The sequence below is a fragment of the Triturus cristatus genome, chromosome 2_1 (genome assembly GCF_964204655.1).
Source record: "Triturus cristatus chromosome 2_1, aTriCri1.1, whole genome shotgun sequence".
Lineage (NCBI taxonomy): Eukaryota > Metazoa > Chordata > Amphibia > Caudata > Salamandridae > Triturus > Triturus cristatus.
The window spans coordinates 1,177,833,521-1,177,861,144 of record NC_140581.1 but is presented as its reverse complement, the minus strand read 5'-3'; the positions used below and the strand labels follow the sequence as shown (position 1 = coordinate 1,177,861,144).

The window sequence follows — 27,624 nt, the reverse complement described above, 5'->3', positions numbered from 1 at the left end:
GAGAGGAACTGAAGGAAGGAGGCTGGGGTGAAAGATGCATCTTGAATAAAGCTACTATTTTAAGGTGTACCTATCTTCATTATATTAGCGACGAGCGGAAACAATCCATCATCCCAACTAATTTTACATCAAGGCCCGGAGGCCAATATTATGCATTACCCATTTATTGCTCCTCAGACAGCAGCAACAAATAAACCATAGAATTAGAACACATCAAAATTCTTAGAATACTGAACATGCATAAATACATAGAACTGGCAGCCATCTTCCTCTTTTGTTGCTGCTCAGTGAACAGATAAGTTGATCTTTATTTAAACGTAAATAATTTAAAAGGGGTTATAATTATTTGATGAAATGCATGTAATATTTATAAAATTAATTTAAATATAGTATTTTAAAGAAGGATATGTCTTTGAATCAGTGATTTTTTAAATATTTAAACGTAATATATGTAAGGTCTTTAATGGTTACGACACTGGGTTTTTACAGAAGAATATAAAAATAATTTAATAAAGCTAGGTGAGGTTTATAGAAATTTGGGCGAGTGTGTGTAGATTTGAGACATGGAAATGTGGCATTTGAAGGTTACCTTTGGAGTTGACGGTTGAGGCGTTGTGGCACGCGCGCGTGTAAGCGCGAGGCAAAGTGGAGTCGATCAAGCGCGTGTGTAAGCGTGAGGCGAAGTGGAGCCGATCCTCCAGGTCGGAACGTGTGATTGTTTAAAGGAAGCGCGAGGGAGGCGCGCGAGGTTGGAGGAGATTTATTTTTGATCTATTGTGGCCGCCGTACACACGTAGCGTGCGGCGGCCATTTTAGGTGATTGGGATGATTTAATTGAGATGAAGGGGAGTGTTAGAGGACATATTTTGAGAATTAGTTAACGAAGTCTGTCGAAACGAGAGGTTGTTTCTGACAGACTTCTGTCAGAGTTCAGGAGGAGGTCGTTTTTTTGCTGTGACAGGATTGTGATTAGGAGAAGGTTTGGATTTAATGATATTATAGTATAGGAGGAAGAAGGGAGTTTAAGAGTGATTTTCTGGGTGGAGTCTGGAGAGAAGAATTAAAAAAAAAAAAAGAAAATATAAAAGATAAAAGATTTCATTAAATTGAGGTAGGAGTATAATATAAATATATATATATATATATATATATATATATATATATATATAAATAATTAATTAAAAAAAAAAATAAGAGAAGATGGAAGGAGTTGAGGGTAGCTTTGAGGAAAGAATGAAAAGCTACATGGAGAAAATATTTGGGGAAATGACAGCATCATTAGATAAAAAGATTGAAAAGAGTATGGAAAAAGGAATGCAGAGAAGGCAGAGATCAGGTGAGGATGAGAGTTATTGGACCACAGAAGAACATGAGGTGGTTGCTAGTGGTTCAAAAGATGGAAATAAGAAGACACACAAAAGGAAAATTAGTGTGTCATTGAAAAAGGGAAAAGAACGTAAGGTTCAAAAGGGTGTGGCTATAAAGGCCAAGGAGGGAGCTAAAAGGGCGCAAAAAATGAAACATACAAGTGTATCTTGTGATTCGACATCTTCTAGTGGAGATGTGGAGCTGACATGCAGCTCAAGTATCGAGGATACTGATGTGGAAGAAGTTCCTATTAAAAGGAGAAAGATTAAAAAGAGAGAGATAAAAATGGAAGAGAAAGAAATTGTGGATCCTCAAGGTGAGGATATGTTTGACCCCTTACTGATACAGCACCCACTTTCTCCACAGTGGACTCCGCTGGAGCATGTGGCAAGATACGTTAAGTATTGGATTAGGAGAGAGATACCTAAGGAGGTCAGAACAAGACTAAGAAGTGAGTGCCCTAGACCGAGTCTAGAAAGCAAAGTTGCCTACACGCCTGAGTTAGATCAGAAGATGGCGTTTATTAACAAGTATGGGAAAGACCCAAGAAAAGGTCTAGAGAAAGGGCTCAAAGGGTGTCAAGACAGACTTTTGGATGTGTTGGGACCATAAACAAAATTTTTCGATATGTGCGAGGAAGCACATACAAATAATATTGGAGTGGATGTCGCAGAGGTGCGTCGATGGGTACAAAGGGCTATTTGTTTGTTGGGGAATGCAAATACAGCAATTTGCATTGAAAGAAGGAAATCAATATTATTCAAAATTGACCCTAAGTTCGCGGACTTAGCAAACAATGAGCGGGGAGAGCGAAGTGAAGGCTTGCTCTTTGGGGATGAATTTGTGAAAGATATCTCTCACTATGTGAGTACATTTAGTTCACTGGAAAAAGCTCAAAAGGACATTAGGAGAGTTTTTGGAGTGGCCGGGAGGATGCGGAGCCGTTTCCCCGGCCGAGGTCAAGCCTTTTCCAGAGGAAATTTTGGAAGAGGAGGAAGGCCCTATGTTTCAAATTATGGATCAAGCTTCTACGGTTCAAGAGGGAGACAGGGAGCTTTCTTCCCTCAGAGGCAGAGAAGCAGGGCAAGAGGAATGCGATCTGAGAGGAGAACAAGAGGTGCCTCAGGTAAGATGCATACAAGGCCCTTTTTCTATCCAAATAAAGTTGGGCGGCAGACTAGCCCAGTTTGTTTCGAGATGGAAAGAAATTACCAGGGATCCATGGGTTTTGGAGACGGTAACAGGTTACAGAATAGATTTTTTGCAGGCGCTGGTACAGGTGAGAGCACCAAAAGTTTTGAGATTCTCAAGAGAAATGGAGGATATGGTGACAAAGGAGATAGAGGAGCTAGAGAAAAAAGGTGCAATAGAGGTGGCAAGGTATGTGAAAGGAGGATTTATAAGCAACATTTTTCTGGTAGAAAAAAAGGAGAAAGGGATGCGTCCTGTGATAAATTTGAGGGAGTTGAACGATTGGGTCTCATACAATCATTTCAAGATGGAAGGGATCCATATGTTGAAGGATCTCTTAAGAAAAGGGGATTGGTTGACAAGATTGGATCTGAAGGATGCTTATTTAACTATTCCGATGTGCAAGGAGCAGATGGACTTCCTACAGTTCAGGAGGAAGGGAAGGTTGTGGAGGTTCAGGAGCCTCCCTTTCGGGTTGACGTCAGCTCCATGGTGTTTTACGAAGGTGATGCATCCGGTAGCAGCTTGGTTGAGGTCAAGAGGAATACGTTTGATAGTGTATCTGGACGATTTCCTGATCATGGCAGAGGAAAGGATGTTGGCAAAGGAACAGACGGAATTTGCAGTAAAGGTGATAGAGGATTTAGGTTTTGTAGTAAACAAGGAGAAGTCTTGTGTGGATCCACAGCAGACGATTAAATTTTTAGGTTTTCAGATACACACGTTGGAATGTGTGTTGAAGTTACCTATGTTGAAGGTGAGGAAAATAAGGAGGGAAGTGAGAAGAGCAATGAGTTCGGAATGGATTACATTGAGACAGTTAGCTCGGTTGCTGGGTCTTTTGTCAGCATCAGTTCAAGCGATCTTTCCGGCCCCTCTACATTACAGGGCATTGCAGAGATTGAAGGGTTTTCATTTAAGGAGGGGGGAAAAGTATTCGCAAAAGATGATGTTGAATCTGGAAACGAAGGACGAATTGAAGTGGTGGCTGATGAATTTGAAAGCTTGGTATGGCAGGGCGATTTTTGGGGCAGTTCCAGAGATAGAGATAGAATCGGATGCGAGCCTTCAAGGATGGGGAGCACGATGTGGTCTGGTTTCAACAGGGGGCAAGTGGTCGAAGGAGGAGAAGGAGATGCATATAAATAGTCTGGAGCTTCTTGCAGGGTCATTTGCAATAAAGAGCTTCATGAGAGACAGGGTGATGTGTTGTGTGCTGTTGAAGATGGACAACTTGTCGGCTGTGAGGTACGTGAACAAGTTGGGAGGACCACGATCGAGGGGTCTAGCAGATTTGGCAAAGGAGTTTTGGAGATTTTGCTTAGAGAAGGAGATTGTGGTGCAGGCACAATATATTCCGGGTCTGTGCAACGTAGAAGCGGATTGGTTTTCAAGATATCTAAGGGATGTGAGCAATTGGAAACTTCAGAAAGGGATATTTCTGAAGTTGGAGAAGTGATGGGGTCCTTTTCAGGTGGATCTTTTTGCAGACAGACTGAATTGTCAGTTGAAAGAGTTTTACAGCTGGAGACCGGATCCGGAAGCGAAGGGAATAGATGCTTTTCTTCAGGATTGGAGTGTGGGGAGAAATTAAGCTTTTCCCCCATTCTCATTGATTCAGAGAACTCTGATTAAAGTGAGGAGAGAGAAGGCGGAGATGGTAATTTTGACACCTTTTTGGAGAGCTCAGGTGTGGTTTCCAGATATGATGGATCTATTGATAGAGGATCCGGTGTTGTTACCGGATTTGAAGGAGATCATTCTGGACCCAGAAGGGAATGTTCACGATTTAGTGATGAGGGGTCAGTTAACGTTAGTGGCGTGGTTGATTTCAGGAGAATATGGCAAGTGCATGGATTATCGGAGGAGGCTGAGAATCTTATAGCTGAATCATGGTCAAAAGGGACAACAAAAGTTTATAGGTCAGCATGGAGAAGATGGTCTGATTGGTGTATCAAAAGGAATTTGGATTCCTTATCAGCACCTATAGTGGAGGTAGTAAATTATTTGTCAGAATTGTACAAGATAGGATTGGCTTACAATACAGTGAATATTAGCAGATCAGCGATTTCAGCAGGTCATATTTTGGTGGATGGTATACCTGTAGGACAGAATGTGTTGGTTAAGAGTGTAAGGTTGATTTTACCTCCAAAGGCAAAGTATGGGATATTATGGGATGTTTCTTTGGTCTTGAAGGAATTGGATAGTTGGGGTAGTAATGTTTCAATGGATATTAAGTTGCTTTCATGGCTATGCTTCTTTGTTTGGTTTCTTGTAGAAGGGTGTCTGATATAAAGGCATCGGAGGTAGATTCTAGGTTTTATCAACCTGAGGGTGTGTGTTTTGAGTTAAGGAAAAGAACGAAGAACATGTCTAGAAGTATTTTCTATCCAAATTTGGAAGGAAATGACAATTTGTGCGTGGTTCGGTGTTTAAGGGAATATGAAAGGAGAACTTTAACTATAAAGCATGGAAGTTGTTCGCAACTTTTAATTTCATAAACTAAACCTTTTAGGCCTGTGTCAACACCTACTTTGGCAAGGTGGGTGAGAGAGGTAATCTTGAGATCTGGAGTAGATGTAAGTGTTTTTGGGGCTCATTCTGTTAGAGGGGCTATGGCATCAAAGGCATTTATGAGAGGGTATAGTTTAGGTGGAATTATGAAGGCTGCAGATTGGAGTAATGATTCTAGATTTAAGAAGTTCTATTTTAAGCCTGTGGAAAATGTCTTGGGTAGAGTTTTAGATGATCTTTGAACATGCATAATATTTGCCTCCGGGCCTTGATGTAAAATGCAGATTTTCCACATTTAGAAATGGGTAGAAAATCATGATTTTAGTAAAGGCACGGAAGCTAATATTATCCCTCCACTGTACCCTCCCGATTTTATTAATGTTTTTTTCTTTATTATGCAGGGTAAAGAAAAAGAATTTGGATTTAAAGAAACTTGGAAGTGATGGACAAGACAGATGGAAAGTTTGTTATTATCTGAAAGAGACTTGGGATTTTATGTTTATTTGCAGCGCGAAAAGAGGAAGATGGCTGCCAGTTCTATGTATTTATGCATGTTCAGTATTCTAAGAATTTTGATGTGTTCTAATTCTATGGTTTATTTGTTGCTGCTGTCTGAGGAGCAATAAAAGGGTAATGCATAATATTATCCTCCGTGCCTTTACTAAAATCATGATTTTCTACCCATTTCTAAATGTGGAAAATCTGCATTTTCCCAAGGAAACAACTTTCCAACAACTCGACGAAAGACTACCAGTTGTCATGGACAGCTCAGTTGTAACAGGACTGACCAAATTACGTGAGTATTAGTGTGATCAACTGGACACCTGTGAGGTTTTGATAGTGTGGAGTGCACCTGCCCCTGTTAATTTTAATCGCCGCACTGTCAGTTGATGGGCTCTTCCCTGCTAGGAGTGCCTGTTTGCGTGAGGTGAGGCAGTATCATCACATGAGGAGAGGCTTGAGGTGTGCAGTCACCCCATGACGAAAGGCTTGAGGAGTGCAGCGTCACCAGTGTGTGGACGGGAAGAGGCTCAAAGAATGCAGCATCACCGGAATGCGGAGTATTACTGGTGTGCAGAGAGTTAGAGCGTGTTTCGTTAGACACTCTTGGGCGTGCAGAGTGATGCCACGCACTGCCGTAGCCATCTTACTTTGGGGCAATCAGCGCAGTGATCCACACACTTAACGGCTTGTTCAATTTTGACCACATTTCTTTATCTGTTCTTATGGGTTACTAGAGCCACCGTGCACTTAGGGGGGCAACGTTGTTGAAGAAGCGCACGCAGTAGTGTTTCCAACACTGGTTGGCACAGCTGTTCATAAGTGCAGATTTACATCTAAAAGGGTAATTTTGATTAAGAGTGCAACGCTGATGTGCACAGCTGAGGAGTGCACGTGACTCCTAGTATTCCTTACACTTATTAGCATAACGGTTGAATTAACGTGGTGTTTCTGTGGTGATCGGCCTACGCTGATGTGCATAGCCCAACAGAAGACCAACAGAGTACACTTTGTCTACACTGATGTGCAACAGCTTATCATACGACAAATGGTACTTACTTTCTAAAGTGCTTGGGTGCTTTGTGACCAAGTATGTGGTGGTCAGCATTTTGGCACTTGTGACGACCATGTTTTTTTAAAAACAAACTCCAACCATTTTTATGCACTGCTAATATTCATAAGTATTTGTGCATTTGTGACGGTCCTGTCCATGAAGAGCATCCACTCTGCAGCACCCTAAGACCCCTGCCCTCCCTACATCTTCCACAGAGCCTCCACAACCATTGCACCCAAACTATGCCGGATGATCAACTTCTCCCTCAAAATCGTCACATTCCACGACTGGAAACTTGCCCAAGTCAACTCCCTCCTGAAGAAACCCTTCACAGACCCGACAGACATCAACAACTTCAGTCCCATCCCCCTGATTCCATTCGCAGCTAAGGTCATCGAAAAGGCTGTCAACACCAAGCTAGCAAACTTCATCAAAGTTAACAACGTCCTGGACATCGCCCAATCTGGATTTCGTAGCAACCAAAGCACACCGACTGCCCTATTCGCTGCCACTGACATCTGCTCCCTCCTCGACCATGGTCAAACAGCAGCCCTCATCCTCCTGGACCTCTCAGCAACCTTTGACACCTTCTCCCACTGTCTCCCACTGCACACTAGCCACCAGACTTCACGGCGCTAGCATTCGCGGAAAGGCCCTTGACTAGATATGCTCATTTCTCACAGGCAGAACTCAGCGAGTCAAACTCCTGCCCTACCTTTCGGAAGCAACAGAGACCAGATTTGGAGTGCCCCAGGGATCCTCCCTCAGCCCCACCCTCTACAACATCTACATGGACCCCGCGCAACTATAATCAGAAACCACAGGCTCAACATAATCTCCTATGCCGATGACACCCAGCTCATCGTCTCCCTCAACAAAGAACCCAACATCACCAGGTACAACTTTCAAGAAGGGGTGAAAGCAGTCGCCACCTGGATGAAGAAGAACTGCCTAAAACTCAACTGAGAGAAAACAGAAGTCCTCATCCTTGGTGCCAACCCCTTTTGCATGGGATGACACCTGTTAACCCGCTGCCCTCGCAAACCCCCCCACCCGATGGATCACGCACAAAAGCTCTGCATCATACTGGACTCATTGCTTACGATGAACCGGCAGATCAACACCGTAGCCTCGGCCTGCTTCAACACTCTCCGCATACTAAAAAACATTCAGATGGATTGTTTAGGATGGATTGTTTAGGACCAGAAGGCCAGGAGGTCTTTGAACATTTGCCTGATTTGACATCAAACAGGCAAGTGATTTGAATCACTGACGTTCATGAAAAATAATTAGATCTGTACTTTTTGCCTAAGGTCTCAACACTTCTTGAAAGGTATAATTTTTACAGGCATATGCAAAGAAAGGGGAGAACGTTGTAGAGTATCTAGCCATACTGAGAAAACTGGCCTCTATGCGTAATTTTGGTGGGAATTGTGATGAACGTTTAAGGGACAAATTGTTGTTGGGTTGTAGCATTTATAAGGTTAAGGACATTTATTGGCAGAAGGATAGTCCTTCCTTATGTGATGTCATAATGATTGCAAAATCATGCAAACATAGTCAGGCATGTGTGGAGGAACTTAAAAAAGGGAATGTTGTGAGCAGCAAAGAGGAGAATGTACATGTTGTGCAACAAGAAAGAGAAAGAAAGTGACTTGAAACAAAAGAAAGGCAAAGAGATTTATTGTGTTAAGATTGATAAAAAAGTTTCAAGGAACATGTTATAGATGCAGTGAGTCTGGACATGTGGCTCATAACAAAGATTGCACTGGATGGAAGGCCAAGTGTGAAAAGTGTGGATGAAAGGGCCATGTTTCCAAATGTTGCAGGAGTGCCAATGTAAAAAAAAGGTTCAGGAAGTTACATATGGTGTGCAAAGTGAGGATCGTGAAGAGATTGTCTTACAGGTAGTGGACGTTGGCGACAATGGTCCTTTCGATACAGTTCTTATAGAGGGAGTACTGATATGAATGCTCTTTGTCCCACGAGCTAATATTACCTTTAGTCCAAGTGAAGTGTATCTTAAGAGTTTGAAAGATCAGGTGGTGTTACACAGACCAGACACTCATCCAAAAGGTTACGGGGGCAATCAAATTGACAAGATATTTTGAGTTTTGCTTCAATTTCGAGGATAGGAATGTGGAAGGGAAAATGTATGTCTATTTGATGATCTGAATGCATCAGAGGGACCTTAAAGTTCATTTGGATCCTAATGAGACACCTGCGGAGCTACTAAAACACATTGAATGTAAGGAAAGCTGTGAACATTTGTGCCACATGGTTACGCAGAGGCCTAGTTATGAGACAGAATTCCAGAAGATTTTAGGGAGCAATTAAGATGCCTTAAAACGTATATTCATAGAATTAGATGAGGAAAGAATGCAACTCCGCTGGTTAGCAAGGTTAGAGGGGTTCCCATCAGGGTGAATGGGAAAATGCAGGAACAGTTGGCAAAGTTGAAAGTTGGTGGCATCATTAAGGAGATAGAGACCACAGAGTCCTGGTGGTTATGGTACACAAAGCCAATGGGGAAGTCAGATTATATATTGACTTGAGAGAATTGAACAAGTGTGTTGTAGTAGACGACTACCCGTTGCCTCATATTTCGGAAATGTGGTCTTTGTTGGGTGGTGCAAAACATTTTTCATCCATAGACCTCACCATATCATCAGGTGAAATTCTACCCGGACTCACAAGATTTAACGCCATTTCTTATTCCTTCCAGCATATTTCAGTTCCTCAGGTTGCCTTTTAGGCTTATTTCTGCAGCTGCAATTTTTCAGAGGATGATGGAGGGTATGCTCAGAAAAATAGGTGGGTTGAGGGTTTTCCAAGACTATATTTTGGTTTTCGGAGAAAATGTGGAGGAACACAATTTAAAAGTTAGAAAAGTATTTGAGAAAATTAGGGAAAACGGACTTACGTTGAAGGTTAATAAATGTAGATTTAACTTGGGGGAGAGTGATTACTTTGGACATAAGATTACAGCATCTGGAATTGAGCCTAAAAAGGAATTAGTAGACACCACTGTCAAGATGGTCGCACCAGAAAGCAAGAAGGAGGTGGTGAAATTTCTAGGGATGCCAGGGTATTATGGTAAATCTATTGCCAAATTTGCAGATAAAACACATTGCATGAGATTGTTGTTGAAAAAGGGAGCAAGTGTATTCTGGACCGATGGCGCAGGTGGCGGTGAACGGTAGAGTGTCGGCTCCGTTTGAGCTGGGCAGGGGCACGCGGCATGGCTGCCCGTTATCACAGCTCCTCTTCGCGCTTGCCTTGGAGCCCCTGGCGGAGTGGCTGCGGTGGCATCCTTCTATCCGTGGTCTCCGATGGACCCCCGAGTATGAAGATCGCGTATCTCTTTACGCTGATGATATTCTTCTATACCTGGCTTCCCCGCGTAAATCACTGATTGTACTAGTTGATGTATTGCACTCATTTGGCCTCAACTCCGGCCTAGTCATCAATTGGGCTAAATCTTGTGTGTATGTCCTTTCCGGGGAGGCTCCTATCCTTCCGCGGGGTTGTCCTATTCAGATCGCTCCGCAGGGATTTAGGTACCTGGGTATCTTCATTACCCTGGACGCGGAGGCCCGCTATAAACAGAACTTGCTTCCCCCCCTCCAGCGCCTGAAGGATGACGTGGCGCGTTGGAAGCGCTTGCCGCTCTCGCCGCTCGGCCGGGCGGCATTGTTTAAGATGATGTCGCTGCCACGTTTCCTGTACGCTTTACAGAATACAATGGACGTTGTCCCGGCGCGCTACTTTCGCGAGGTGGAGAGTTTGCAGCGCCGCCTGTTCTGGGAGGGTAGGCCGCGTATCGCCCTGGCGAAGCTGACGCTCCCGTGGTACGACGGGGGGGTCGCCCTCCCAGACATCAAACGGTATTACTGGGCCTCCCAGCTGGCTGCGATAAATCACAGCCTTTACGGGCCCGCTCTAAACCCGGCCTTTGAGATGGATAAACTGCTACTGCCGGGTGGCGACTATAATCGGGCGCTTTATTCTAGCTCGCTCGACGCACGTCTGACGGGCCCTACGCGGGTCATGGTACGAGTGTGGCACGCGGCAAACTTGGTGATGGGGTGGAAGGATCGGTTGACCCGGGCGACGCCACTATATGCATCTGAGCGGCTGGGCTCCCTGTGGACCTCGAAGGGCTTTGAGAAGTGGGACATGATAGGCATCAGCAAGGTGGGCAATCTCTGGACGAGGGGGGGATTCAAAACGTTCGATGTGCTGCAGACGGAATTCCAGTTGCAGGACAGGGAGTACTTTCGATATATGCAGATCCGTCACGCGTTGTGCTCCGTATTCCCGGACGTTGCCTCCATCCCGGAGTACTCCCCTCTGGAAGATAGAGTGCTAGATGGGCATGTACTGGATGGCACGATCTCATTAATTTACAAAAAGCTCATCAATGATCGCTCGGGACTGCTGACTAGCCTTCGTGAGGCGTGGGGGGCTGATGGACTGGAGCTGGATGACGAGGACTGGGTGTCTGCGGTGGCCTCCCCGAAAGAGGTGGCCATACCGGCTCGCCTTCGCTTCGTCCAGCTCAAGATACTCCATAGGGTCTATGTAACGGGGCCGAGTCTGATGCGTATGGGCTATGCCGTGGACGGATTGTGTAAGCGCAGGTGTGGTTCTTTGGGGACCTTTCTCCATATTTTGTGGGAATGCCCGGAGGTGGTGCGATTCTGGCGTGGTGTGCATGTGGTTTTGCAGGCAGTCACGCATGTGCCGCTGCTGCCCGAGGCGAGGAGATGTCTCCTGAATGTGTGGGAGCCAACCGACTACTCAGTGCCGCAGACGTGGTGGGTGACTCTGGGATACATGGTGGCCAAGCGTGATATTGCGCAATTGTGGGGTTCCCAGAGGTTACCAACTGTCTCGGCGTGGAAAGACAACATGGATTGGTGTATGTTTCGGGAAAAGGTGGTGTATGTTGCGAGAGGTAAGCCTGGGAAATGGGTGAAAGTGTGGGGCCCCTGGAACGCCTATCGTGGGGGAATCTGTACCCCGCCGCTGGCGCCTGATCCGTCACCGGCCCCATCTCCTTAGCCTGCTTGTCTCCCGGGTTCTGGGCATCGATTCCACTTTGTCTCCGTCCCGACCTATCCCCCCCCTGCTTTTTCTGTGGATTGGTAGGATCCCCCCCTGGGGAGCACATGCGGCTGTTTCGATTGTGGGTTGCCTTGTGGACTTGTTTTCTCGTTATTTATATAAAAATGAAACCGTTGTGTGGGGTCCGAATGGTGCGGCTGCCGACGCTTCTCTCCACTCCTGTGATCTCTCTTCTGCCGCAGTGTGTGTTCCACTGCTTGTATTATATGCTCTTCCTGTTTGCTAGCGGCCGGCCTGAAGGTTGTAGGCCCATCTTTGTATATCTTTTGGATTCTGTAATAAACGGTTTCAAAAAAAAAAAAGAAAAAAAAGAAAAAGGGAGCAAGTTTTGTCTGGAATGGGGAATGCGATAAAGAATGTTTGGTGCTGAAAAATCACATGTCTAATGCAGCTTCTTTGTTGAATTTTGAACCTGGTCAGGAAATCAGTAGTATGGCTGATGCAAGTTCCACAACGTTGAGAGCTATCCTGTTACAGATACAGGGAGGTGAAGAAACAATCATTTTGTTAATCTCAAGGTGCCTGAGGGGTGTGGAATTCAACTATTCAGTTGTGGAGAAAGAGGCGCAAGCCATTTTTTGGGCAATAAGGACGTTTGTGTGGGGTGGTGAGTTTCAGGTCAAAAAGGACCATAAACCCCTTACAGAGATTTTGGAGAAAGAGTCTGGATAACATTTCCTACAGAATAAGAAAAAGGGTGGTTGCTCAGTAGGAGTTCAATTTTCGTGTGGATCACGTACCAAATGCGAAAAACTATTTGGCAGATTGTCGTTCATGCCTGGTGGACAAAGATTTAGTAACAAGACTGGGTGATGAGGACGAGGTGTCATGTGAGGAGGATGATTATGCGGTGTGTCTCATCAAAGATACCATAATCAAAGAGGACGACTGGAGTAAAGAAGTGGGTAATGATGAAACCTTACAGGCAGTGATTAATGGTGTAAAGTTGGGGTGGGGTAAGAATGTAAAGGTTGAGGAAACATTGAAAGTCTTTGTGAAAATAAGAAATTAGCTTCTGTTTCAAAATGGTTTGCTGTTATGTGGCACAAGACGTATTCCTCCCTTCAGTTTCAGATAATACTTTGTTTCATTTGCCCATGATGAACCCCAAGGTGTCTCCAAGACCAAAGAGATTTTGAAGCAAGTGTATTGGTGTTCAGGAATGGACATCCACAACAAGATCAAGAGAGCTGTAAGGGAGTGAGTAGAACGTAGCAGGAGTGACAAGGTGTTGAAACCTAGGGTACAACCCTGGAACTTAAGGAGACTTCCCAAAGAGGTTTGGTAGGAGTTGGCCATTGACATTCTGGGTACCATCAACATATCGTGTGTGGATAAATATTTTATTGTTTTGTTAGACATGTAATCGAGATCGCCAGCGATAGAGTTGACAAATTTTATTGAGACCAAGGATGTAGTGACATTCTTCGAGCATATTTTTGAGAAAGAAGATTTTCCCTCAACCATGTTGTCTGATAATGGGGTCCAGTTTGTCTCTAAAGAGATGGAGACTTTTTTGGGTGATAGGGGCATAGTACATAGGCAGACAGCTCTTTACCACCCAGAAGCCAATGGAATGGTTGATAGGTTCAACTGTGGTTTGAAGGAAACCATTCAAGTGGTGTTGATTAACCAGAAATGCTAGAAAACAGAAGTATTCAATACGGTCAAAAAGTATGGATTCATGCCTCATACTATGAAGAAAAAGACCCCATTTGAACGTTTTGGGAAAAGGAAGGCAAGTACTATGCTGTACCCTTTCTGGGTGTTAGGTAAGACCCTGAGCTTCGAGTGTGAAAGGGTTGATAAAAAAAGGATGAGGTGGAAATAAAGAAGATGATTAAGAATAAGGAAAGGTTTGATGTATGTAAAGCGGTCAAAAGAACTGTGGTGGAGGTGGGTGATTTGGTAAAGAAAAAATCACCCCACAAAAATTTGTTCTCACAGGGTTCCAAATTTCTACACCCAATGAAAGTGATCAAAGTTTTCAAAAGTGCCATCAGAACAGAAGATCATAGGGTGTGGAACCTTAATAGGGTGGTCAAACTGACATGAGGAATGAGAAAAGAGAGAGGACACAAAAAATCCTAAACAAGGGGGGGCAAGCATAAGAAGTGTTAGGCATATGGTCAAACCCACTTATGTGGATAACTATGTATAAATATCAGCCTGCTACCTTAATGACTATGTGCACATTTTCAGCTAGTTAAGCTGAACTTTATTATTTATATGGTTATGTCCGTTTTAGTTATTTGTGCTAGACAGTTAATGGTTTGTGGTATAGCTATATATAGTTTGTTGTTGGGCATTGTTATGGGGAGGGAGATGTGTTATATCCTGACAGATCCTTTATGTATCCAGCTGGCAACAGAAATCATCCTCTTAGTTATTCTATGGAATCAGAATGTGGGTCCTGCAGCTCACTGTGTAGAATGTTATAATTCAAATAAGGAGGGTGTTGACAAGAAGAGGATGAGCTGAAGGAAGGAGGTTGGGGTGAAAGATGTATCTTGAATAAAGCTACTGTTTTATAAAATTCAGTGTACCTATCTTCATTATACAATGTCCACAAGAGCTTGCTGAAGAACAATTCCGTTTTGTAAAAGTATTCTAGATATCAAGTTGAGTGGGAAAATAAACACTGAACTATATCTGCACATTTAGTAGTTAAGTAGTTAAGTAGTTAAAGATTCTGGATTTAAAAACATTCTTCTGAACGTTGTATTCTTTTGTGATGGAATAACAATAATTCTTGCACTAAGTATCATTTGATAAAACATGTATATAAAATGTGTATTTATGGTACAAATGGCATTTAGTAAATGTGGTTAGGAATAAGAACTACAGAATGTTATTGAATGTCCATTATTTTCCAGTTGCACAGAGAACTCAGATTCTAGGTGTATCCTTTAGAAGTTTAAGTTTGAACATTTATGGCAGATTCTTAAATATCTCCTATTCTTCTTTAGATAACCATTCTGGCCTGCAGCTGCCCAGGCCATACAAACTGAGGAGGCAGAGTCGTGATTTGCAGTGTCTCTGTTTTCTCTCTTTGCACTTTCTCTTTTCTTCTGTTTGTCCAACATATTATACTGTGTGTGGTCAGTAGTGGATTTGGCGGAGCAGTGCATTGCATCCTCTTGTAGAGCCATGGTCGTCTTTATGCTAAGAATATGGGGTGTGAGATTATTTTCCCAATCCTAGAAAAGCTAATGCTTACTGGCTAGTTACCCAAAGAGTGGCTGCAATGTACCATTATGTACAATATTGCGCTGCCAGTCAATAGCTCTTTAATACCAAAACAAACACTAATAAGCAGGACCACATCTCTGCAGAGTTCAATCCCAATTACTGTAGCTTGTGAAGATTTTAGGATTATCCTTAAGAAGAAGTGGATTACCAAAGTGCAAAATGTTCCAGTGAGGAAAAAACATTTGGCCATCTTCCAAAAAAACATTTGGCCATCTTCCGTTTCATTTGTCGGTTTCATTGGCTAATGTTAGCTAATACTGTTATATTGTTATACACTTTCATATGAAGCGCCCAAAACTTTAGTAAAAGGCAGATCTAAGATACAGTGGCGGCTCCTCCGTTAATGTGGAGTGTCGCCCCACTGCTTTTAAGCAGTGTGACGAAAGGAAAAATAAAATAATAATAACTGAATGCTATTATCATTTTATTTGTGCCATCTGCCGGTGGGGCGGGGCTGCTCTGCTCTCAGAGCAGGGCAGGGGAGAAGTGGTGAGCACACAGCCTCTGGGGCCGGCCAAACAGTCATGCGCACTTTTCATGTTTTCAATCCAGGCTGCATTACAGCCTGCGTGGAAAACATGCCCAGGCCCCCAGTTCCCATCTGAGTGCCGAACCATGGCGCTCAGAGTAATCACAACGCAGCGTTGTGATTGGTCAGGGGAGCCTGAGTGTGCTTCCTGTTCCGACTCGGAGGAGAGATCGAGCAGAGATGCGTTGCGCGGTCATAAGGTAAGTAGTTTTTATTTTTTTACATTTCTCTTCCAGTTCCCCCCCACCCCTCATGCTTGTCGGCTGCCGCTGCTGAGATATACATTTATAAAATAAAGGATGATAAACATCAAAAGAAAACAGCGTTTGTTTTTACGCTTCCTCTATTTCTCTGCAATAAGAGTATTCCGGATTCATGCATTCAACATCCTACTCATCTCCTAAAAGCGCTTCAATGACTTGTCAGAGTAGTAAGTGCTATATAAATGGAAATATAATACAACTACACTTCAAGATTCTGTTTATTGCCTACGAAAACACCAAATTAGTGAAAAGAGTAAAAATTGTTTTCCAACCAGTTATTGGTGCATTACTATTTAGTACCTGTGTGTTTCAGAATTCAAGTAGCATAGTAAATGCATGGCCCAAAGCAAAGGTCCAGCGTAAGTAGATAATCCTGTAAGGAAGACAGCTGGTATTTCAACGTAGCCATCAAGACCCACAAAGCCTGCTGAAATATCCACAGTGCCAATGTTATTTGAATTACCCTAAAGGGAAAAAAAAGAGAACAACGACATCCGTTAAATGATTAGCAAAAACATTTAAATTAGCAAAACGTTAAATGATGAACAAAAATATTTTACGAAGTTGCATATTGCTTGTTTAGACTACACTAGGAGTCCTTTTTTATATAAATAATAAGGGAAAGACTGAGTTCAGAGAGAACATTTAAAATGCGAAATTGTCAATGGATATTAAGGAAACAAGGCCTTTAAAATGTATATATTTACAATTCACGAGTTCAGACCCTGCTACTGTTTGTTCGAAAAGGGAAAAAGTGGATTGTACAGTCAAAGGAAGAAATTATCAATCTTTCTGAAAAATGGCATATGCGTCAGTGTAGTGTTCGGTTCTCCACCAAAAGACGGCGTCACTCTTAAGTTTGAAGTAAATACTTTAAACAAAATGGTACAGGCTCACAAGACATCCAAGAAGGACATCAATTCTATATGGCTGCTCTCTGCTTCAACATTCTAAAGCCATACCAAAGGGGATGATGGACGGAGCGCTTGAGCAAATCAAACACTCACCCTGAGTCAACTGATCTGGGTTCACTCCACCACCCCAGTTCAGACATGGCCATATGCAAATCAGTCTGACCCTGTGCCTCATGGGAACAGTCCATCCCGAACTGCCAAGCCATGTCTTACCTGGACCGGAAACAAGCATCCTGGGACGGGTTTCGGGTTCATAACCCTCATCAGCCAGACTATCTTGAATCCAGTGGCAAAGTGAGCAAGGGACCCACGCCTGCGCATACCCTGCCAACATAGGGCGAACAAAGCGATACCAAAGGGGATGATGGACGGAGCGCTTGAGCAAATCAAACACTCACCCCCAGTCAACTGATCTAAAGAATGAGGATGGATTAAACCCAGATCAGTTAACTGGGGGTGAGTGCTTGCACTGTTAAACACTCCGTCCATCATCTCCTTTGGTTTTGCTTTGCTCAACATTCCAAAGCACAGAGCTTTATACTCCCTAGACATTCTACAGTAAAAATTCTGAAAGACGTCTGTGTGTGTGTGTGTGTAGATATATATATATTCTTCCACAAGCACAACGATTCTAGTAGCGTAAGTAGGAGAGCACTCGCAGGTCCTTGTCAAAGTAATTAATTTGGTGCACAGACCTCCCCGCACTGACAGATGCGTTTCGGCAGTCTGCCTTTCTCGATGTCAGTTACCCCAAGTGTATGAGACATTTTCAAAGTGCTGAACGTGAATTACGTGCAAATAGAAAAGAAACGTCAAAAGCAAAGACCACCTCGTATAGTCACTATTCACAAAAAAGGAGTATGCTGTTCCTCAAGGGTTAAATTGATAAGAAAAAAGAGAGAGATATATATGAGAATGCATACCGAGAGCACAGTTATACCCGTCACCTCAAACCAGTAATGTGGGTCCTAAGGGGAATTCCATTTTTCCGGAACTAGGGCCCTCACACACCCAGCCAGCTAGGTGTCATGCTTCATCATTGGGCCTGCTCCTCGTTGGGTTGGCGCTACAATACCCAACGGGCTCCCAATGAAGGGCTCTTTGGCGGAGATCTTTTGTTCCTTGCCAATTAGTGAGGTGTGAGTGAGGGGCCTAGAAAGTGTAGGTGTGTGTGAAGAGTGAAAGTTAAAACAGGTTAGGTAACCAATATAATTTATTTAACTCTAGTTCCTACCTGATTAAAAGAAAAAGGAGAGGCGGTTTTGTCTGACATAATGGATCAGAACAAAGTGGCACTCTACTCCAACATGTTTCTTGCCTTGACAGCCCTACCGGGTCTATGGCAATTCATCAGGACCAAAAATATAATGTGAGACTACCTACACACCGTGGTAGATGTGAAAAAACTACCTACCACTTAATGTATTGCTGCAGGTTAGATACCCTTAAGTGTGTTCTGAAAGAGAAAGGGTTACAGCATATGCATAAATTGCGGGGTATACTGGCATTCAATATCTCTCTATTATTGATGGTAACTTAAAAGAAAGTATAGTCACTGCCAGATGCAGAATATATGGTGGCCATCTTGGAACCTGTTCCAGAGTTAATACATATTCACAATAGATCATCAGTACTCCAAAGTTGTACATCAAAATATACAGCTATTTACATGTGGTTTAAGAAAAAAGGACATATATACATATATATAGGGGGAGAGGAGTTGGCCTAACGGCTAGGACGGTTGACCTCAAATCTGGGGAACTGGGTTTGAGTCTCGGCAATAACACTGAACATCCTGTGATTCTAGGCAAATCACTTAATCTCCCAGTGCCTAAGAAAAATGAATATGTCCTCATGTTATGCTATGTAAAGCGCTCTGATTCCCGATCCGGGTCAAGTTTGCACTATATAAAACTTTGTTGAAAAAAAATATATATATATATATATATACATTTCTTAGATAGAAGATCCAAAAACTACTAAACACTATTAGAAAATTACTTATTATTATCGGACCTTTCTATCAAACCAGTCAGTATTGGACATAGCGGCTCAGGGCAGAGGTAAATACCGTTGTTCAGCCTAAACTAACTTTCATTCTTACCGCTTAATTATCAAAAGAATACTGGCATACTGCCCTGAATGGGCAAAGCACTCGGAGTACTGTTAGATTAACAACATTGTGCCCTGAATGGGCAAACCAACAGGGCTATACGCGTGAAGCACGGCCTAAAAATAGTCCATTCATTTCAAACACTCAATTAATCATTTCATTTTCGTACGAAGTGATGCAAATTGATGATAAAAAAGAGAGGAGAGAAAAAGCAAAAGGCAAGGAAAAGGAGTATCGGAGTAACAGAGAGAACAATAACAACTCAGAAAATTATTTTCCAATCATTCTAGGTGAGCCCATAGCTCCTCATCAATATTAAGACCTAAGGGAACTCTAGTCTGGAGATCAATTATGTGTTTAGATTCTAGGGCCTTTAGTGCCATTGTCTTGTCTCCACCCCTTTCGCTCTTTGGTACCTGGTCAATACAGAAAAATGTAAGTTGTTTTGGGTCACTTTTGTGCATATGTTCGAAATGGCGAGCCATCAAGTAGGTCTGGTCTTTTTTAGTGATGGCTCGCATATGCTCCAGTATCCGTTTCTTTGCTGGGTGGATAGTACTGCCCACGTATCTTTTTGGACACGGGCATTCTAATACATATACAGTGTATTCTGAGTTGCAATTCAACAGTCGATTAATCTTTCTTGTTTTCTAGCATATACCCCACTCTCCAGTGTTGTATACTCCAGTACTTTATGGCTTTGTTTGCATTCCTTGCAATTAAGGCATGGACAAAAACCCTATAACCATGTTCGTTTGTGGTGCCTGTGGCTGGAAGTGGTTGTGTACAAGATGATCGCCTATTGATTTGCCACGTCTATATGTAATCAACGGATATTCTGGAATAACTGTTTTAAAAATGGTATCTGTTCAAAGAATATGCCAATTTCTTAAAAAAATTTGAACCACTTCTGGAGATTTAATATTATAGCATGTAATCATTCTTACTGGGGTAACTGTAGACGTACTCTCAAGTTTAGATGTTTTTGGTATCAATAGTTGCAATCTATCTATTTTCTCCATTTTTTGGGAAGCCTGTTGTAAAATGCCCGGGGTGTAACCTCTATGTCTAAACCTTTGGAGAGCCTCATCTTTACCCTGGTCATACTCTCCCGGGGTAGTACAATTTCTTTTTAGACAGAGGAGTTCCCCATAGGGGATGCTGTTTACCATACTCCTCGGGTGGGCACTCCTGGCATGAAGCAGGGCATTGCCCGCTGTAGGTTTTCTATATAGACGAGTCGAGCTCTTGGAATTTTCTATTAAGACTTCTACATCTAGATAAGACACTGGTGTTACTAATTTGACCACTGAATTTCAAATTGAGATCATTGCAGTTTAAAGAGGCAACATACTCTTCTGCAGCAAGATGGGTGCCCTTCCACTCGATGAACAGGTCATCATTGTAGCGGGTCCATAATACGATGTGATCTAACCATCGTGCGGGTGAATCCCGCCAGGCCACGTGCTTCTCCCACCAGCCAACGAAAAGATCCGCATAGCTGGGGGGCAAAGCATGTGCCCATCGCTGTCTCCCGTTGCTGTTTGTATAATTGGCCTGAGAAGATGAAGATGTTATTCTCCAGGCAGAAAGTAAGCATGGCCAAAAGTGTAACGCCCTGAACGTCTCAGGATCGTTTAACAGACACGATAATGAGAACGCAACCACTTGTGAAGGTTTAGTTATTTTAATGAAGGCAAAAATAATACAAGGAATAAACAAAGGTTATAGTCACTGGAATCCTCCAGGCTAAGTACGTTACCAGCCCACAGTACGGATGGTCCTAACCGTCCTCTGCATATACGCCGATCCCGGCGTATGCCAACAGAGGGCAGAAATGAAATGGCCGACAATGCCAATCGGTAGGCTGTGAGGGGCACGAAGAGTGTTGGGGAGAATCGAGGAGTCAGGGAAACACCCAGCCGGGGTCTCTACCTGAAGGGAGCAGCCGCTCAACCTCTTCCTCAGACTGCACCGGGACGCGGAGTCACCTCCTGGTGATGCGTCACCGATACCCCAATCACAAGCAAAGAAGACTGAACCGAGAGCAGCCGCTCGATCGATCCCGTGGACTTCCGAGTCTGTAACGCGGCAAACACCTCCTGGTGTGCGTTACAGCTGGCAGTCCCTGTATCTCTGGTCGGGCTGGGAGTTACGACTCCAACCAGCAAAAGCGCCACTGCGCTTTGACTCAGCCGAGTCAAAAAGCGAAGCTCAATGGTTATCCGGTAGAGCTTCCGGGTCCTTCACAGATGACGATGGGGCAAGACACGGCCCAGGGAGTAACGACTCGACCTACCTCCGTTCTTGCCTTACTGGAGCACCACTCCGGAACACTGCTCTTCACTAAGCAGGTACGTCGGTGTAAACACAATATCCGACAGCGTTGTACCTCCCGGTTCCTCCCTTTATAGGGCGTGTTTTCCTTGAGTTATGTAACAGCTCTCCTGTTTACATAAGGGCGTGTTTTCCTTGAGTTATGTAACAGCTCTCCTGTTTACATAAGGGCGTGTTTTCCTTGAGTTATGTAACAGCTCTCCTGTTTACATAAGGGCGTGTTTTCCTTGAGTTATGTAACAGCTCTCCTGTTTACATAACCTCTCAACCGCTAAGCATCCTGGGAGATGTAGTCCGTTTTCGCTGGTTACCGTTTTCCTCCCCTCGCATGACAGGAATTCTTGACAAAAAGCATCTCATTGCGCTTAACATACTTCAGGGGTCGCTTGTTAAAGAACCACTTGCCAGCCTCCATGTCATCCTTATGTTTGATACAGGTATTGAGGCTGGTGATATCTAATGTAATAAGGAGCATGTCCTCCTCTCAAGTTACACCCTCAAACGTTCTCAAAACATCTCCAGTGTCCTTTATGTAGGAACTAAGATCTCTGACCCAAGGTGCTAGGAAGAAATCTATGTAGGTAGAGCAATTCTCCAATAAACTGTTGATAGATGCAACAATAGGTCAGCCTGGTGGTCTACTGTTGTTCTTATGGATTTTAGGGAGGTGATAGAATGTGGGGACAACAGGATATTCACAGAATAAATAATTATATTCATCTGTATCAATCAAACCCTCCTCCCTCCATGTTGACAGTAGTTGGTGAAAAGTCTTAATACAATTAGCATAAACAATTCTGGTAGTTGGTAAATAGCAATCTGTGTCCCCCCCAACTGGCTCAAGGCTTCTGTAACATAGTGCTCTTGTGAAAAAACAACTATGTTGCCGCCCTCATCTGAGGGCTTTATAACGATAGAATCATCATTCTTGAGTGATTGAATGGCCTGCCATTGTTCAATTGGAATATTATAATCTTTATTGTTTTCACTTAATTTTTTATTCCTCAGTTTCTTAAGGTCAGTGACAACAGCGTCACTAAAGACATTGATTGCATCAAACGTTGTTTGCGGTGTTTTTCTAGACTTTTTCTTTATGTACAGTCCACCAACTGCAACAGCAAGGGCTCGGAGTGCCCTTACTCACCGAGTTTAACCCTATTTCATGTTTAAAATGGCGGTGGGCAAGGAGAGACCCCTATAGTCACACGCTATGGGAGGAAAAATCACAAGGAAGAGAGAAATTGTCATAGTTAATGGTCATAGATTAGCATGATTTAATAAAGTCTTTAAAATAGGATTCATCTGTTTCGGAATGTAACCACCTCTTGTGTGATTAGGTGGAAGCTTATCGTTCAGCCACAACTCCATGTAATTATTAGAATGTGCTGCATGCGGTCTTAGCCTCAGTTAAAAAGCTAGGACGGAATTGAGTAGAGTATCATGGAACGTGACAGAACTATAAGCGTTTTATGTGAGCGAGTGGTTACTAGAAGCTGAAGGTGTGGCTCGTAACGCATACATAACCCTTATCAAAAAATTCCACCCCGCAGGGTATGCTAAAATAGTGGTCGACATATTGGGGGAAACGCATTAGTGCAACAAGGCGCGGCGGTTAATAAATTGCTTATGAGGGTCCATCCTGTGGAACCAAAACAACCCCAATGCTTAGGTGTCTCATGTTGGTACGCTTACTGTTTTCGCCACACTAAAGTGCCTCCAGCGTACCCCCCTCTCTCCTTACTACTCCACGGGTAGTGCTCCTCTCATTAGCTGCTCGCCTGCTGAAGCCGTGTAGGGCTGTGGCGGAGCAGCCAGGCGGTATTTGCCACACTAAAGTCCCCCCAGCGTGCCCCCGCTCTCTCCTTACTACTCCAAGGGTGGTGCTCCTCTCATCAGCTACTCGCCTGCTGCCGCAGTGTAGGTCTGCGGTAGAGCAGCAAGGACATGGTTGATATATCCGCATTCTCAGTCCAGAATGTTTCCGGTCAGGTGGGGCACGTGGTGACGTGTCCAAGGGGCGTCATGGCAACGCGGTCGTTGCCAGAGTTCCGCACCACGTGTTCACCGCGTCCCATTGGCAAGGTGACCAGCCTCCTATCAGGAGATGGAGGCTTGCGGAAGCAGCCAGTTCTGGCTTCGAGTAATGCAGGCATCCAAAGTAATGCTGTTGTATCACAATATGCTGTTAAAGGGGCAATCTCGTTGTGTTAAAATAACGTTTGCCATTATTAATTTGTAGTACAATGGTTTTCAAGTCCTAACTTGGTATCTTATATATATGGGAAGGGATGGGTACGTACGACACTAATGATTAGAACACACTAAAGAGTGACACCTTGGAGTGTTTCTAATTGTAAATAACCCCAAGGAGATGCATTACCTATTAAAAATCGCAAATTCAAAGCCTAATCTCTTGCAGTAGAAGACATAATACCGGTAGTCGGTATGGATGCAGCTGATACTGGGACCTGCACATGATATCTCTTTAATACTGTAATCAGAGGGTGGGCATTTATCTGTTAAGGGAATGCCATGGAATATCACTGTTAAGGCCAAACAGATGACTTTTAAGGCGGTATACCCATTTTTGCTCTCTCAGGAGTAGGGCCCTCGTCCTGTCCTCCATAAAGGAGTTCATAAAGGGTTTTTCAATTACTGTCCACAACAGATCATCAAAGATGTGGCGTTTCTCCAGGTAGTGTGCAGTGAGTTTCGTATTGGACTTAGAGCACATTATCGTGCTTCGATGTTCCATAATGCGTGTCTTAACCTTGCGACTGGTCATGCCCCCATACTGCATGCGGCAAGGACATGTGAGGAGGTAGATTACACAGTCAGAATTACAATTGGTCTGTGACCTCTGTTCCCACGAGTAGGTGAGTCCAACATCTATCGATTTGGTATTGTTAGTCAGGTGGCACACGTTGCACTATCCGCATCGTGATTAACCTTGTACGGGAGATAGCTGACCTGGTCCTGCTAATCTCCTTTGCTGAATAGCAATGGGTCTAGTGTGTACAAGCAGATCTTTCAAATTTGCGCTCCTTTTAAAGGAGAACACGGGCTTAGTAGCATTCATGCCATTTGAGTTTAGTATGCTCCAATGCTGAGTACCACCTGTTGGATTTGGTGGGAGGCCGTGTTGGACATAGTGACACACACTGGTTTATGTTTCTGGTCTTATGATTTTTTCCAGAAGGCTCTCAAAATGGACGTGCCGGATATCCCCTCTGAGTGAGTTTATTAGAGAAGAGTGTAGCTTCCTCTTTAAAAGTGGATTTCTCCGTACAATTCCGTCTTAGTTACAAAAATTGACCCACCAGCAGATTTTCTCTGAGGGATTTGGGGTGAAAGATATCATATGCTAGCAGGGCATTCTTGTCAGTGGGCTTATGATAAACTCTGGTCAGGAGTTTACCTTCCTTTAGTTCAATCATTAAATCCAAGAAAGGTAACCCTGTCTTAGTTACAGTAGATGTAAAGTGAAGCAAGGGGGGTCCTGTGATTCAACTAGTCAAGGAACTGAATGTCCGATTGTTCATCACCCTTCCATATCAGCAGGACGTCGTCAATATAACAACGCCACAGTCTTATGTTCTCTGTCCATGGGCAATGTGGATCGTAGATTTCAGTCTTTTCAAAAGCGCCCATGTACAGACCTGCCAGGCTCGGGGCAGAAGTACTGCCCATCGACGTCCTGTGGGTCTGTAGGTAGATGGGACCCTCAAACTCCCAAAAATTATTGTAAGGGCTATCTCATCCAGGTTCAAGTTGAAGGCTCGTGGTGTTTGATACCGCCATTCTTCTTTGAACAGGATATCCCCCAGGATCCGTAGGGTCTCCCTTCGTGGGATGTTGGTGTATAACGCCTCAATATTCAGCCTATAACGAATTCACTGCTGGGATCAAAGTCCATCTCCTTGATGTGGTAATGATATCCAAGGTATCATGTAGGTAGGCTGGTAGTCTCTGAACCAATGGTATCAGATTGAAATCACAAAATTGTGACAAAGGTTCGACAATCGATCCGATGCCCGAAACTATGGGTCTGCCTGGTGGGGGTCTGGTCGGTTTGTGAATTTTTGGCAATATGTAAAAATAGGGTGTTCTGGGTTTGCTTCTAATGGGATAATACACCTCATGTTTAAAGATCTAGTCATTGGCCAATCCCTCCTCCACAAGAGTAGTGATGTCCTTGGTTATCTCCATCGTGGGGTCCCTTCCTAGCACTTGGCAGTTCCTTCCATCTGATAGGAGGCGTTGGCACTAGTTGTCATAAGTAGTTTTGTCCAGGACAACTATGGCTCCTCCTTTGTCCGCCGGATAATCGAGGGGTTCTCCTTAAGTTCCCTCAGCCCCACCTTCTCTATTTTGCTCAAGTTGGTGAATGAGCATACGCCTTGTCTCCTCAGGTTCTCAAGGCAATGTATGACAGCTTGTTCGAATGTACCCATCTCCTGGGGTAGCATGGCAATCTGGGGTGTAAATGTAGACTTAAGCCGCAAGGGCGTATCCCCCGTGGTTGTGTTCCTATCTTCTGCCTCCTCAAAGAACACTTTTAATCTCACATTCCTGAAGAATGTAGCAAGCTCCTGTCGTAGTTGGAAGTCATCCAAATGGTTCAGGTTCTCCCATGGGCGAGTAAGGATCATTGAGGAAAGGTTGACCACTAGAGATGTTCCCTGCTCGTTCCCGGCAGCATGCTCTGTGCCATGCTCAGGTCACACGATGCTTCAATTCCTGATCCTGGTTGTCCAAGGTGACCCTCTGTTGACCCTTCTGCTTGCCTCTGCCCCTGCTCCTGCCCCTGCCTAAAAAAGGAAACTGTGGTTGTTGGAACTGTGGTGGTTGGAAGTGAGGGTTTTGGTAACCCAGGTGTTGGGGGAAACCCATTACTGGCCAATTATAGCCCTGGTTGAGATAGCCCTGAAAGGGGGCGGGAAAGAAGGGTCTCGGTCCACTTTGATAACCTATGCCCGTACCTCTCCTGCGTTGTGGAAAGTCGTAGTTACTGCTCTCGCTACTGCTACTAGCGGTGTCCTGACGTTTCCTGCCCTGCTGGGTACCTTTCTTCATGTCTGCAAGTTTCTGTATGACATACTCCTCGTTGGTATAGGGATAGACCTTCTCTTTAGAGAACTTGTTGAGGTCTTTTTGCAATTTCGATATTTTTGATTGCATCAAGTAATCTTGATACTCTCCCAATTCGGAGTTAACCTCATCCAGTTTGTGATTGAACGTAGCCAATATGACCTCGGTTTTCAATCCCTGCTCGCTTGCATGAATCTGTATCACCAGGGTATCGGCTAGCCTTCTAGCTGTACTAATAATTAAGACCAGCCAATCCCTGGTGCACTTCCACGCAATAAGTGCCCAATCCTGTCTGAATGCGGCATCCTCTAGGAAGATTAGGGGTTTGTTTGTGATGAGGAGACACCGTGGAGCCACGTTCCCCTTCAAGTATTCAGGCAGGATTGCCCCTTGGAGTATGATCTTAACATGTGTTCCTTTGAGTTCCAATAAAGTGTCCCAGCCCTCCCCTTGTGTGAGGATTTGGTTTAATGCTGCGTCACCCAGTAAAGAGGGTCCTGTCAAGATTTCTGCCACCATATCCTCTCTGAAGCATAGTCCCAGATCCTGTGCCATTATGAATAAAGATAGTTTTACCGTAGTTGGGGAATGTACAAAAAAAGAGTTGGTGCAGCGCACTGGTAGACTGCTCAAATCAACAAAATGCAGTAGTTCCGTATTCCCCTGCGACTGCGCTTCATGCTCTAAACACTAGAACACACAAAAGGGAGGAGTGAGGGTAACGGACTCACCTACTCCGAACCTCCAGTCAATACTTTTTACACCAAAAGGAGTAGGGAGCAATAAAATGTCTGTGTGCCCTTTGGTGGCATTGTGTGCCTTAATACTGCCCTCACTCACACAATTGTGTGACATGTTTCATTATAGGGCTGCTTACAAAACACCCCGGCACAGCCAACGCCAGGGGTGGAGCAATAGGGTGGGGGAAGACAATACAACACAAAAGAGAAACAATAATATTTCAAATCTGACTGGGAATGCCGGAAGTGAAAGTGTAGTGTGGTGTAGAATAAAACTAACTCGGATGTGTTGCCGTTCCTTTAACTTTATTCCTGGACCCTTCGGCTAGGATTAAAAACATGAGGGATGATGGTGATTGGGAGATGTAATGTGCTCCCTACACCCCTCCTTACTGCAAGGTAGTCGACATATTTCGGCTGTGGGTCTTTGCCCCTTGATTGGGGTCACGCCGGCCTTTTTCAGGACTCTGCTGGTCCCAGTGTAATTGTGTAACTCTCTTGTGTAACTCTCTCACCTCTGGTTGAGATGAGAGGGTGTCAAGAACCCTAGTTCCATATCCGAGGGATTTCCTCAAAGATAATCATAGAAATACTAAAATTAACAGGGGGACAAGAAACATAACAGAA

General features: G+C 44.0%; 1 protein-coding gene across 1 annotated transcript in view; it reads right to left on the bottom strand.

The window, feature by feature from the left end:
• Nucleotides 1-27,624, bottom strand: part of PIGG (phosphatidylinositol glycan anchor biosynthesis class G (EMM blood group)) — a 1,313,866-nt gene that overhangs the window by 202,219 nt on the left and 1,084,023 nt on the right. The window contains exon 12 of the mRNA XM_085636625.1: nucleotides 16,103-16,266. Within this exon, the coding sequence (XP_085492751.1) occupies nucleotides 16,103-16,266 (164 nt within the window). The remainder of the gene's footprint in view (nucleotides 1-16,102; nucleotides 16,267-27,624) is intronic.